The 13496-nt window shown below is 56.6% G+C and overlaps 1 protein-coding gene across 2 annotated transcripts in view; it reads left to right on the forward strand.

Annotated features, from left to right (window-relative positions):
- TOP3B (DNA topoisomerase III beta) overlaps positions 1–10816 on the forward strand; it is a 21333-nt gene extending 10517 nt beyond the window's left edge. For both annotated transcript variants that reach the window (XM_077745897.1, XM_077745898.1), the window contains exons 7-18: positions 319–475; positions 1259–1372; positions 2252–2342; positions 3817–3971; positions 4095–4200; positions 4917–5063; positions 5190–5363; positions 6551–6679; positions 7417–7566; positions 8143–8243; positions 9035–9236; positions 10246–10816. In XM_077745897.1, coding sequence (XP_077602023.1) covers positions 319–475; positions 1259–1372; positions 2252–2342; positions 3817–3971; positions 4095–4200; positions 4917–5063; positions 5190–5363; positions 6551–6679; positions 7417–7566; positions 8143–8243; positions 9035–9236; positions 10246–10727 — 2008 coding nt within the window. In that variant the 3' untranslated portion in view covers positions 10728–10816. The remainder of the gene's footprint in view (positions 1–318; positions 476–1258; positions 1373–2251; positions 2343–3816; positions 3972–4094; positions 4201–4916; positions 5064–5189; positions 5364–6550; positions 6680–7416; positions 7567–8142; positions 8244–9034; positions 9237–10245) is intronic.
- The last annotated feature ends 2680 nt before the right edge of the window (positions 10817–13496 follow it).

Raw genomic sequence — 13496 nt, forward strand, 5'->3', positions numbered from 1 at the left:
TCAGGGGAGGGGGGTGGGAGGATGGAACATAGTAGGAGGGCTTCCCAGACCCAGGACAGGTGGAACCTCTGCTCTTCTCTCTTGCCTTCTGGGCCACGTGCACGCACATACGCTTCCTCTCTGCCTGCACACACCCTCCCCAGTCCCCCTGCTGAGCATGTCGTCACCCTGTCCCCTGTCTTCTGAGCAGGGAAGCCACCTTGGTGTCCTCCCTGCACCTACCACTAGCCCCATGCTGGATTCACATGGGTGGTCAGCGATGGTGTCTTGAGTGAATACATAACTGGAATATCTTTCTCTGCCCCATCCTCTTGATAGGTTTCAGACTAAATACTTCCAGGGAAAATACGGCAATCTAGACAGCTCCCTCATCTCCTTTGGACCATGTCAAACCCCTACCCTGGGCTTCTGCGTGGAGAGACATGATAAAATCCAGTCCTTCAAACCTGAGACCTACTGGGTGCTGCAGGCCAAGGTTTGGTTTCCTTCCCCTATGCACACTGGGTCTTTCGAGCTTCGGGCTGTGGACTCTGAGGGTCTTCCATCCTCATCATAGCCATGCAAGGCCAAGGACACAGAGGAGAGGCCAGAGAGTGGTCTGCGGGGTGCCCAGGGAAGGGACCCCAGCCTTCATGGAGAGGCAGGATGAGGTTAGGCCTGGATGCATTGAATTTGGATAAGCAGGAATGAACTCTGCTTTGGCAGTGCAGGGTACAGTCACCCCTAGGGCCATCAGCTGTGATGGACAGGTCCAAGGACTGAACTGAGGGCCACAGGCCACTGACTTTCAAACTTTTTAAAGTCTTAGAACCCTTACTCCAAATAAAATCCTCCATGTAAGCTTCTTATAAGGTTTAAAATATAATACAGAGCCAGTCTGGTTGACATAGGGCTGTGGGCCCTTGGAAGGGCCGCACCTAGTGCTGTCCGGGTGTTGGGATGGTGGGCAGAGATGGCATTGAAGGCAGAGGTTCTGACGGTCCTTAAGGACACAGCCTTGGCTTGGGGCTCCCTTGTGAGACCACCTGCCTGGTCTGAGGGGAGAGGCCTGGAGTCAGGGCAGCCTTCCCTTGGGCCGGGGCTGGGTCTCAGCCTGCATATCTGTGCACCTGCACACCTGTACAGGTATGGCTGTGAGACCTGAGAGCTGGGACCATTTTGCTCCCAGACAAGGACCAGCTTCATCTGCCTTGATTCTCTCTCCTGGCAGGGGGCTTACCTGGATATTTTATCTCCTGTTTTCTCCTTTTTCCTCCAGGTTAATGCCGATAAAGACAGATCTCTTCTTTTGGACTGGGACCGAGTGCGAGTGTTCGACCGGGAGATCGCACAGATGTTTTTAAACATGACAAAACTAGAGAAGGAAGCCCAGGTGGGCCTGCCCCACCCGCATCTATCACGTTCACCCTGGCTGGGAGTAGACCTTGGAAGCCTCTGACTAGAAGAGTAGCTTGTGACCTAGAGTCCAATCTTTCTCTCCCTCTTTGAAACACAGACATATTTTGGAAAGAAGAATGGTTACAGAACTGCTTGCAGTAACTGCAGCATGTACCCATTTTGGCCTAAACTAACCCCCCACATTGTTCTGTCTGGAATTCAGAAGGCACTGCCTTGGCCAGGTCTCCATGGAATTGGGAGGGACAAGGTGTTGGAGTTGAGTTGTTTAGATTGTTTTTGCCACAGGCAAGACAGAGTCCTCCTTTCCAACAACTGTTCTGCCCAGAGTTGGAAGCTGACCAGTATTTTATCTAAACTGTGCAGTGTTTATGCAAATGATTACCAACATTTGAAAATTACAGGACTTCACGTGAAAGTCCTGACTTGCACTTTTTGTTGATGAATGGGAAGATGCAGCAGTACTAATAGTCCCTGTGGAAGCATTCAGGTGCAGTGAGTGCAGGCGGCTGCCCCAGAGACAGGCCTGCACTCCATGGCCTTCTCCAGCCCTCGCCTGCCGTCCCCGTGACTCAGCTGCCACTGGCTCCTCTAGGATTTTGTTTGCAGCCCCTTCTCTTGGCTCTTCCCCGTTCCTCCAAGTTTTCTCCCTCCCTAGAAAGTTCTCTTGGAAAGAATTTTCTTTTTCCCTTCCTTGGCCTGAATAAATATTCAAGTCTTGAGACCACCATGAAGAGTGAAACTGAGAAGCAGGGAGACCAAATGAATGAAACCAGACCTTCCGCCCATACCTCCTGACTCTATTACGACCTCTTTGCCCCACCCCCTCAAATCCAGAATCTGTTCTGTCTTCTAGGTGGAGGCCACAAGCCGGAAAGAGAAGGCCAAGCAGAGGCCCCTTGCCCTGAACACTGTGGAGATGCTTCGAGTAGCTAGCTCTTCTCTGGGTATGTAGGGCATTTCTCTAGAGCCCCCGAATGCTTGGGGCAGGCATGTGGTGAGCCATTCAGCCCTGGTGCAGTGCCTGGGCATGCAGGGCGATGCTGATGCTTTCACGCTCCCTCCATGCCCACCTGTGCTGAGTGCCCACCCCACTCTCGCCATTTGCACCTGTGCTGAGAATCCCACTCCGTGCTCACCTATGTTAAGCAACCGCTCACCTGCAGTGTCATTCCAGGCTTAGTGGGAATCTGAGCCTCATGCTGATTTCATTTCCAGAGTGGAAATAAGTAATAACAAACATGAGAGAGGATTCCATTTTGGAGGACTATTGGTTAATATGCAATAGCACCTTTGAACTTATTTGGGGAAAACAGACCATTTCATATTATTGAACGTCCATGCAGCTGCTGCCAGAGCCGAACACATGGAAGGCCATGGTCGGGGATCACCTGCAGGGCAGACCCATGTGTCACTGGCGCAGTGAAGTCCCCTCGGAGGCATTAGACCATGGAGTTCCAGCTGCAGACCCAAACCCTGTCCAGTGTCAGCTTGGCTACTTTCTTTCTTGTCCTGGAGCCTTGGTTTCCTTACAAGGAAACAGAGAGTGGCATGTAACCATCTCTCAGGGCTGATTGTTCTCAGGATTAAATGATTGTAATGGTGTATCCTAATGGTAGCAGTGATAACGACTGCTGCTACTGATACCCATGAGAGACATCCTGACTTTAGCGCCCCAGAACAGTTTCACTGGTGTAGGGGGAGAGGCCAAGGGGTGGAGGTCAAAGCCCCAGGCTGATGTCCTGCAGGGGCCAGTGTGACCAGTGTTGATGTAACGTCTCTGAGCCCCGTTGCCCCAGGAGGGAGAAGGGGTTTGGACCGGAAAGTTGGCCGTCCCTGACAGCTGTTGGCCTCAAGGCACTGGTGGCCTATGCAGCCTGGGGAAACCATGGCCAGTGTCCTCAGCACGGCACCTTCAGGGATCCTCGGAGGGCAGCAAGGACACTGAGTGGCTGGTAGCTGAGTGCCAGCCGCTGCTGCCCTCCCTCAGTGGTCCTGGAGTGCCACGAGGACAGAAACACCCACGGAGCTCAGAACAGGGGGCGTGTGCTAATTCTCCAGTCATAGTGGGACATTGGCAGACGCTGAGGCACAGCCGCACTCCATGGCCAGAGTGTGAGAGATCAGCGCTTTGCAGGCCACATTTCATCGGCATAGCCACCAGTGTTGTGAGGGTGACACTGTGGCGCATCCCTGTCCTGGGTCCACCTTTACAGGTTCAGGACCTCAGCCTTGGGTAAGGCTGTATGGGCACAACAGCCTGGCCAGCAGCTCTGTGCTCTAGCTGTGCCCACTCAGAACTACCTTCACCTGCCGGGAGGCTCTGGCCCCCTTTGGTGGGGAGCCTGAGTGCCCGGGCCCATAGGCAGGGACCCAGCCATCCCCGGCATTCTGGTCCACTGAGCCTCCCATCCCTTGCAGGCATGGGGCCACAGCACGCCATGCAGACCGCCGAGCGGCTCTACACGCAAGGCTACATCAGCTACCCGCGGACTGAGACCACCCACTACCCCGAGAACTTTGACCTGAAGGGCCCTCTGCGGCAGCAGGCCAACCACCCCTACTGGGCCGACACGGTGAGCAGAGCCACCGCACAGGCCTGTTGCCGGGCACTTTGGCCAAGCCCAGAACTAGTGCTGGCTCCTCCCTGTGGGAAGGCAGCTGTGCCCAGACTCACTGCTTTGTCTTCTGTCCCTCAGGTGAAGCGGTTGTTAACAGAGGGCATCAACCGCCCACGGAAAGGCCATGATGCTGGTGACCATCCCCCCATCACCCCCATGAGGTCTGCCACAGAGGCTGAATTAGGTATTGGGCACTCCCCCCAGCACTCGCACGGTCACTCACACACACACCAAGCTTCTGGGTGGGAAGCTACAGTCACGTGGCGCCTTAGGACAATGTCAGGCCCCGTTGGCGATGTGGGGGCTCCCTCCTTCCCCCACCTGCCCCCGGCTGTTGGGGGGGGTCACCTGGAGGTTGTGTCCTGTTGCCGTGGGGCAAGACAGGAGGAAAGTGGTGGCACCAGGTGTGGGGTGGTATACCTGAGTGCAGGTGCAGGCGGCCGCTCGTGGGAGGCAGGAGGGGGAGGCAGATGGGCAAGGAGGGGACAGGACGGGACCAAGACAGGGAGTACTGGGGCCCAACCACTGGGTGTGCCCCCTGCTTCCCACCCGACCAAGGCGGCACCAGGGGCCCGTGTACTGGGAGGAGGCAGGGAAAGGGAGAACCGTGCAGGTAGAAGACAGGAGCCACTGTGTCCCGCCCAAGCTTGCAGTCACCAGCTGGGGCCAGGCCAGGCCCTGAAGAGCAGTCCCATCTGGAAGCAGAGGTCGGAGCTGTAACTGTGAAGGCACCACCACAGCACAGGGGACTCACTTTCCCTTCCTGTGCGTTTCCTCCTCTCTCGAGCTTCAGCATCCTGTGCTGATGGCCGGGGCCCTGGCCCTGAGTGAGAGCGATGGGGGTGGGGATCCTTAGAGCCAGAGCCTCCGGCCGGTGACCAGCTTCCATGCCTAATGCAGGGAGCGAGGCGTGGCGGCTGTATGAGTACATCACCAGACACTTCATCGCCACTGTTAGCTATGACTGCAAGTACCTCCAGAGCACCATTTCCTTCCGAATCGGGCCCGAGCACTTCACCTGCACAGGGAAGACCGTCATCTCTCCAGGTAAAACTGCAGGCCCCAGCCTGGCTCCTCACTCACCCCCACAGATGGACAGAGCATTCTCCGCGGGACCTGGGGAGGGAGGCCGCCGGGACCGGGATCCCAAGTGACAGCACCCTATCCCTGCAGGGTTCACGGAGATCATGCCCTGGCAGAGTGTGCCTCTGGAGGAGAGCCTGCCCACCTGTCAGAGGGGCGACACTTTCGCCGTGAGCGAGATAAAGATGGTAGAGAAGCAGACGAGCCCGCCTGACTACCTGACGGAGGCTGAGCTCATCACACTCATGGAGAAGCACGGCATCGGTGGGTGCGCCCGCCCTCCTGCCCACCCAGGACCGGGGCCCAGAAGACAGTGCTTCCAGACCTGCTCAGTGACCCCTCCATGCCTAGCACCTAGTAGCCACAGCCCAGGGTGTGAGTCCCCAGGCAGTGTTCGCTCTAATGGGCACTGCCTGTTCCTTGATGTGCTGCACTAGCTGACCCAGCTCTGGAGGGCCAGAACAATCCAGGTTGCTGTTACCTGAGTCTTGCTCTATCACTAACAGTTGTGACAGGTGACTATCAGGGAACGTCTCACCTGAGTTTGGTGACAGTGGTGTGCGGGTGCTGCTCCCCCAGCATCCTCTGTCCTTCCCTGATGACGAGACGTCTGTGGCTCCCTGCAGCCACACACTGGACAGCAGCCCAGACCCCATAACCCAAATGAGCCCGTGAAGAGGGCTCCCATGACCTGAACAAGACAGCAGCCCTGGGGGGCTCTGTGAACCAGGGGCCCCCAGGGCTGTGTGAAAAGGAACTGGCAAGCATGCACTGGGCATAGCAGGGAGTGTGCTGGGGCTCAGGTCCCAATCCCAGCCTCGTCCTTCAGGTGCAGTACGACAGTGTCCTCCTTAGCCTCTGAGACCATCTGAGGAGGCTCCTCAGCACGGGGGAGCAGTGACGGCAGCATCTGGCAGTGCCAGGTGACCCTGAAGTCTCTAGGGGAGGTGCCGTCCTGGAATCTGGTCACAAGAGATCTGGGAGCCAGAAAGTGGGCAGTTTTGAGCAGGTTTCAGAGGGGACAATTCAGCAGTGAGCATGGGACCTCCTCCGTGTTCAGAGGTCTTGAGACCTGGTTCCAGAAGGTGTGGGCATCTCAGGATTGAGGCAGGGAGAGGCCAAGGAGGTTACATTTACCAAATGTGAGGGGCAGGCAGACTGAGCTCCCGTGATCTTGGTAGAGTTCCTTACCTCCATGAGCCTCTGTTGACTGTGGAGAGGGGTTAAGCACCCGGCGCTGGGAGGGCCGTTTTTGGATTCACAAGACCATTCTCGAAACACACTGTGTGGTGCCCAGCACAGTGCTCGCCGGAAACAGAGGGGAAGGGGCTGAGAACTAGGGGCCGTGTGTGAGTGGGGGCAAAGGTGGAGCCTGTGGTCTGATGGGGAGCCGGCTAGAGAACACTTGCTATGTGTTGTTGCGTATTGCTATGTGTTGCTACATGTTTCAGGGACAGACGCCAGCATCCCCGTGCACATCAACAACATCTGCCAGCGCAACTACGTCACTGTGGAGAGCGGACGCCGGCTCAAACCCACCAACCTTGGCATCGTCCTGGTGCACGGCTACTACAAGATTGGTGAGTCCGTGGGGTGCCTGGGGGGCACAGTCAGTTGAGTGTCAGACTTCAGCTCAGGTCATGATCTCGCGGTTCATAAGTTTGAGCCCCACATCGGGCTCTGTGCTGACAGCTCAGAGTCTGGAGTCTGCTTCAGATTCTGTGTCTTCCTCTCTCTCTGTCCCTCCCCCCACTTGTGCTCTCTCTCTCTCAAAAATGAATAAACATTTTTAAAAAATTAAAAAAGAAAAAAAATAGTGGTGAGTCTGGCAGGCTGTTGCTCCCTGGCTTTGGCCTGGGCCGCGGCTCTGCGTTCATCAGCCCACAGCCTCTGGCAGGCCATGGCCCTGCAGCAAGTCACCTCCCCCTAGAACAGTGCTACATGCCCCCCACCCAGGATGTGCCCCAGCAGGGTCCCTGTGTGGTGGATGGATGAATGGACGAAGGCAAAGGATCCAAGAGAGGAGAATCAAGGGGCTTTTCCCCGCAGACCGGGCCCTCCTTGCCGACCGAGCTCTTTGCTCTGTCCCAAAGAGGTTCGGGGGGTCTCCAGGGAGACGGCAGGGCACAGACCCGGCCTGAGGACTTCCAGGAACTGTGACACAGTCTTAGAGACACAATGCCCTGGCCACTCCACACCGGATTTTCCGTGTAGGAGATCCGGAAAGGCCCAGGGGCACAGGACTACAGCTGGAGCTGGCGGAAGCAGCCACAGCCCCCCAGCACAAGTGCTCACAGCAGTGCTCCCCCACTTGCAGACGCAGAGCTGGTGCTCCCCACCATCCGCAGCGCAGTCGAGAAGCAGCTGAACCTGATCGCCCAGGGCAAAGCCGACTACCGCCAGGTCCTGGGCCACACCCTGGACGTTTTCAAGAGGAAGTTCCACTACTTCGTGGACTCCATCGCCGGTGAGCCCACCTCTTCCCTACCCCTGCCCCAGAGGCCCCTGGGCCAGGGCTGCCCCGGCCATGCGGGACCAGTGTCCAGATCTGGGCTCTGGGGCTCCTTTGGGAGGACAGGGCAATGACATCTCATTGCCAGGCCCTCATTGGGGTCAGAGAGCTGGTATTTTTGTTTTTAGTAAGTTTATTTATTTTTGAGAGAGAGAAAGCATGAGCAGGGGATGGGCAGAGAGAGAATCCTAAGCCACCTCCACACTGTCAGTGCAGAGTTCAACGCAGGGCTCAAACCCACAATCCATGAGATCATAACCTGAGCCTAAACCAAGAGTCAGACACTTAACCGACTGAGCCACTCAGGTGACCCAAGAGCAGACATCTCAACACCACACTCAAGGCACCCAGCTCGTGTGACAAATGAGGCTTCAGCCCCGTCGTTCCTGTTACCCCAGCACCCTCAGGGATAGAGACGCATTCACTCAGATCCTTGCTCGCTCGCGGTGGCCTCCCCCTCCACCCACCTATCCAGGGTGCACAGCCAGAGGCTAGGAGGATGTGACTTTTCCCTGCGCTGCTTGCTCTCAGGCATGGACGAGCTGATGGAGGTGTCTTTTTCTCCTCTGGCGGCCACGGGCAAGCCCCTCTCCCGCTGTGGGAAGTGCCACCGGTTCATGAAGTACATTCAGGTAAGTGAGGGTGAAGGGCTGTGACGGCCCCTTCTGGCCTACAGCACCCTCGTGTACAGACCTGGGCAAGAGCTATCTCCTCTGTAGACCTTTGCCTTACCTCTGGTCCTGCGGGAATCACTGTCCTGGCTGTCGCACAGAATGAGAGGCCTGCTGCAGCCTTACCCACAGACACCCACAGTTTCCCCTGACCCCAGGAACATGTGAGCTGTGGGGCTCTTAAGCACGTTGTCTGTTTCTTCCTGACAGCACATTATTTGCTATCCTGGGCATTAATATCCATGCAGGGGTTCTAGAACCGCCTTTCTCCCTGCGGGGAGCAAGTGTCCTGAGACATGGCCATGGGTCCTTGCCTGGCAACATGTTACATACACATTATGCATTATGTATTGGGTTACATGTTACACATTACATGCATATTACGCGTGTTACACATTATGCATTATATATTTTACACATATTATGTATGTCTCTATGTTGTGTAAATCAGTATACACATGTAGTGTGTGTTATGCATACATACCACAGAAGTAGCCTGTAAATAGAATGTATTCTGCTATGTGTGTGATATACATAATACATTATGTATTAAGTATTATGCATTACATTTTCTGTATTGTGTGTCATATATTAATGTACTACACGTTATAGTGCTGCATAGTCTGTATCATACCTTATATATACATTATGTACTACATGTTACCCGTTACTTATGTATTAGGAGAGCGAGGGCGGGCCAGAGAGCAGGGTGGCCTTGGTGACCCCGACCCTCCTCCCTGGTGTTACTGCAGGCCAAGCCCAGCCGCCTGCACTGCTCGCACTGCGACGAGACCTACACCCTCCCCCAGAATGGCACCATCAAGCTCTACAAGGAGCTCCGGTGCCCACTAGATGACTTCGAGCTGGTCCTGTGGTCCTCGGGCTCTCGGGGCAAGAGCTACCCGCTGTGCCCCTATTGCGCCAACCACCCGCCCTTCCGAGACATGAAGAAAGGTGAGTGCCCCATCCCTGGGCCTCAGCCACTCCCTCCCAAGACAGGCTGCCCCGTCCCCTGTGGGTGTCTGTGGCGTGTGTTCTGCCCCTGCCCTGCCCCACACCATGCTGGACACACCGGCTCAGGGGCAGGAGACCTGGGGTGTACGTGGGCACTCCTGACGCGGAGCCAGCGGTCTGCCACTCTGTCCCGGTCATAATTGAGTGGGCAACTGTAGTGTGCTCTCTCAGGATTTGGGCAGTGCCCACTCCTGGGCTAGGTGAGAAGATGCAGCAGGTTGGGGGCCCCCACCTGGCAAGGGGTGCACCCGCAATCAGCGTCTTCCACCATTCTCTATCCTCATGGTCATTACTGGGGAAAGGAGATTCATGTGCAGGTGGGGCTGACAGCCCTGAGCCGGGAGTCTAGAGGGGGCACAGGGCCCAGCGTGTCCACCCTGGGCTGGGCCGTCTCCTTTACACCCCGGCCGGCCCCTACTACATACAGGAATGAGATACAGCGAGAGGCATCTACCTACATTCATCGGGGAGCCTGGGGATCCTTGGGGGCCTCAGTTCACCCCTCCTGACTCAAGCCTCGCCTGTGAGGCAGAGACAGACTACACATTTGGGCTACTACAGTTGCTGAGGCCCTGCCCTCCAGCATCTTTCAGGGCACCTGATGGCTCCGTGTGCTCCAGGGCCACAGGAGCCACATGGAGCTTCTGGGAAGTGGCTGTGGAAGCAGAGTGAAGGGGGAGGATGGACCTGGCCAGAGGCCAAGCAGGAAGGCCTTCCGGAAATGATAGGCGGTGGCACTCACAGGTTGAGATTTTAGAGAAGCAGAGAAGCATCGGCAATGGCAGTGGGGGACTCCAGAGCAGGGGTGAGCAGGGAACAGTTTGCTGGGATGAGGGATCTGGGCCATGAGGCCCTGGGAGAAGACCCCTGGGGAAGGAACGGGGGAGGGGGGTACACAGCACAGGGCGGGGGCCAGCATCTGCATCATGGGCCACCCCCTCTCTGCCAGGTATGGGCTGCAATGAGTGCACGCACCCCACCTGCCAGCACTCGCTGAGCATGCTGGGCATCGGCCAGTGTGTGGAATGCGAGAACGGTGTGCTGGTGCTGGACCCCACCTCAGGCCCCAAGTGGAAGGTGGCCTGCAACAAGTGCAATGTGGTGGCGCACTGCTTCGAGAATGCCTACCGCGTGCGGGTGTCCGCCGACACCTGCAGCACCTGCGAGGCCGCCCTGCTCGCTGTGGACTTCAACAAGGCTAAGTCCCCGCTCCCGGGTGACGGGACACAGCACACGGGCTGCGTCTTCTGTGATTCCGTCTTCCAGGAGCTGGTGGAGCTGAAGCACGCCGCGTCCTGCCACCCCATGCACCGCGGTGGGCCAGGGAGGAGGCAGGGCCGGGGGCGGGCCCGGGGCCGGCGGCCCACAGGGAAGCCCGGCACCAGGCGGCCAAAGGACAAGATGTCAGCGCTGGCTGCCTACTTTGTATGACAGCCCCGCCATCCCTCATGCAGCTAGGCTCACACAGTTGCCCTTTGGGCCACAGAAATCATTAAAATGCATTTTGTCTTCTCTGTTTTCCCCGGTGTCAGAGGGTTATGGTGTCCTCGCTGCCCTTCCCGGTCTCCCCGCCCCTCCTCTCCCTTCTGCACACACCTCCTGAGTACCTTCGTTCTGCCCATGCCATGGTGGTGCCTGTAGGGAGGCCACCAAGTGTGGAAAGGGGGATCAAGCCCAGTCCGAGGCCCACGTCATATCTCACTGTGTAACACACAGCAAGGTGGCACAAGTAAGCAGCACCCCGATATCTGCAAGGAAGGAAGGAAGGCACCAACTGCCTGTCGTCCCAGGCAGGTGTCACAGGAGGGAGACCCAGTGGAGGAGACGGGGCTGAAAGAAGCCCTCACTGGACCTTGGCCTTCCCTGCAGCCCATGAGTTGGGGTCAGACAGCAGTTCTGAGCAGGTCTGTGTGTGGTGATTGTGACCCTGGCAGCCTCCCAGGGCCTGTGTCAGTTCCTGTTCTCAGGCCCTTACTGTCTCAGACAGAGGCAGGCCAGTCACTCCACAGGGTGACCTGCGGGGAGCCCCACTGAAGCCATCTGCATGCTTTAGAAAACAATCCATAAGCCAGACAGCGCTGGGGGTTGCCCTCCGCCTGACGTCGTTCCCGTGCCCCACTGTCACCACCCTGGCCCCCACAGAGAAGCACTCATATTAGGCAACCACACATCAACTGCGTGTTGAACATTCCGCTCCTGCCCACGCTCCACCACATGGGAGCTCAGAAAAATCCTTCTAAGCCAGGTGGTGGGCACCTTCATGAGGGGCGGGTCAGAACTGTTTCGCACGTGGTCTGTCCAGGCACTAGATTCACAGTTCACGCTAGAACATAACAAAGCTCTGAGCAGAGCTTCCGTGAGTACACCTGTGACGTTGCCCAGCATTCCAAGCAGACGCTGCACCCTCCAGGCTCCCTTTTTGGGGAGGCCCCAAAGAGCCAGTCCTCATGTCCCTAGAACATGGGGCAACCACTGGAGCAGTTCAAAGAGAATAAGCAGTGAGCCAGAGCCTGCCCCTAAGGGCAGGCTCCCAGGAAGCTGTCGTGTGGGTGCTGGAATAGTGTCACAGGGAAAGGTGCTCTCAGATTGCTGGCGTCCCTTCCCCCACCCTTCTTGCTCTGGTCAGATTCTGGGGCACCGGCAAGGCCACGTCTGCTAGTGGATAGTGTCCTGGCACAGGGCTCTCACTGCTCTGCCACCCCGTCGACAGTGAGTGGACCCAAGGCTTTCTCCATCGGAAGGTGCCCTAACTCCCTTCTGCTCTAGGACCCCTCCCCCACCCACATACACACACAGGCAGTCCAGGTAGATGGCCAGAGGGACTTAGCAGGGGCAGAGACTGTACCTTAGGCTTTAAACCCAAACCTTACTAGAATTCTGCACTAAGGCTTCAGCCCCAAACAGGGCTAATCATAAAAGGTTCATTTTTCTCTGCAGTCATCCCTTGTGTACGAATCTCCTTAGCATTCAAAACTGGAGTCTGCCTCTGGGTCCCTTCATCTCATGCCATCCAACAGCATCCAACCCTACTGCTCTTCCAAGGTGGCTGCGGGAGCAAGAAGGACAGGAAGAGATGAGGCCTGCTCTGGCCAGAACAGCCGAATGTGCTCCACGGGACTACATCTTCTGCCCTTGAGGTCAGGGAGGTGGCTGACCTGCTTCAGTGGCTTCAGGCTGACCTGTTCTGGGGGTGCAGGGGGCAGAACTCCCGTATACCAGGCCTTCGTGCATGGCTCACAGAGCAGGGCCTGGTTGTCTAGCTGAATTGGCTAGACACAGACCATTGCCCTTTCCTGTCACTTTGAGGCTGGTGCACATTGCCATGAGCTGCACCATGAGTGTTTGATCAGTTGGGCGTGGCATCCCTTCCAGGGCTGCTAGACAGGAGAAGGCACCACAGACCTGCAGATACGAACCCACTCCCCCTCCACCCTTAATGGATCAGTCAGGCCCTTGAAGACTTGAAGATACCAGCAGCCAAGGGAGCTTTGAGGGCCCCCTTTGAAAAAGGAACAATGCTGGAAATAAGAAGCCAAGTGGGAGTCCCTGGGCAGGCAGGCAGGGGTTGAGAGTTTGTACCTTCTTTTTTTTTTTTTTTTAATTTTTTTAAATGTTTTATTTATTTCTGAGAGACAGATAGACAGACAGCATAAGCAGGGGAGGGTCAGAGAGGGAGACACAGAATCTGAAACAGGCTCGAACCCATGAACCGTGAGATCATGACCTGAGTCGAAATCAGACACTTAACCGGCTGAGCCACCCGGGCGCCCCTGAGGGTTTGTCCCTTCTTTCCAAGGTCACAGCATCACTAATTGTTTGAAACCCCAAAAGCAACGTCATCCCATCTCTACAATGCGTCTGGCAATGTGTAATGGGACAGAGCAGGACGATAGAAGGAGGGGGTCAGTACAACCACCTGCAGACACATGAGGTCCTAGAGCAGGGGAGTAGAGGGCTCAGGATGGGGTTCCTGAATAATGGTCATTCAGGGACCAGGAGAGGGTTCAGTCACAGCGGGGAGAGGTGGGAGGAACACCCAGGCTGAACGCTTTGGGAGATCCACGTGGTCTGCTCACCTAAGCCAGGGGTGCAGCCTTGTAAGAAAAGCAGAGCTCAAACTCTGGCTCGGTGGAGCGGGTGACGTTGGAAGATTGCTTTCAATGAGAGTGAAAGCCAAGAGCCGGAAGCTGAGGCATGATG

Source organism: Crocuta crocuta, unplaced genomic scaffold (genome assembly GCF_008692635.1).
Source record: "Crocuta crocuta isolate KB4526 unplaced genomic scaffold, BGI_CrCroc_1.0 scaffold344, whole genome shotgun sequence".
NCBI classification, from domain to species: Eukaryota; Metazoa; Chordata; class Mammalia; order Carnivora; family Hyaenidae; genus Crocuta; species Crocuta crocuta.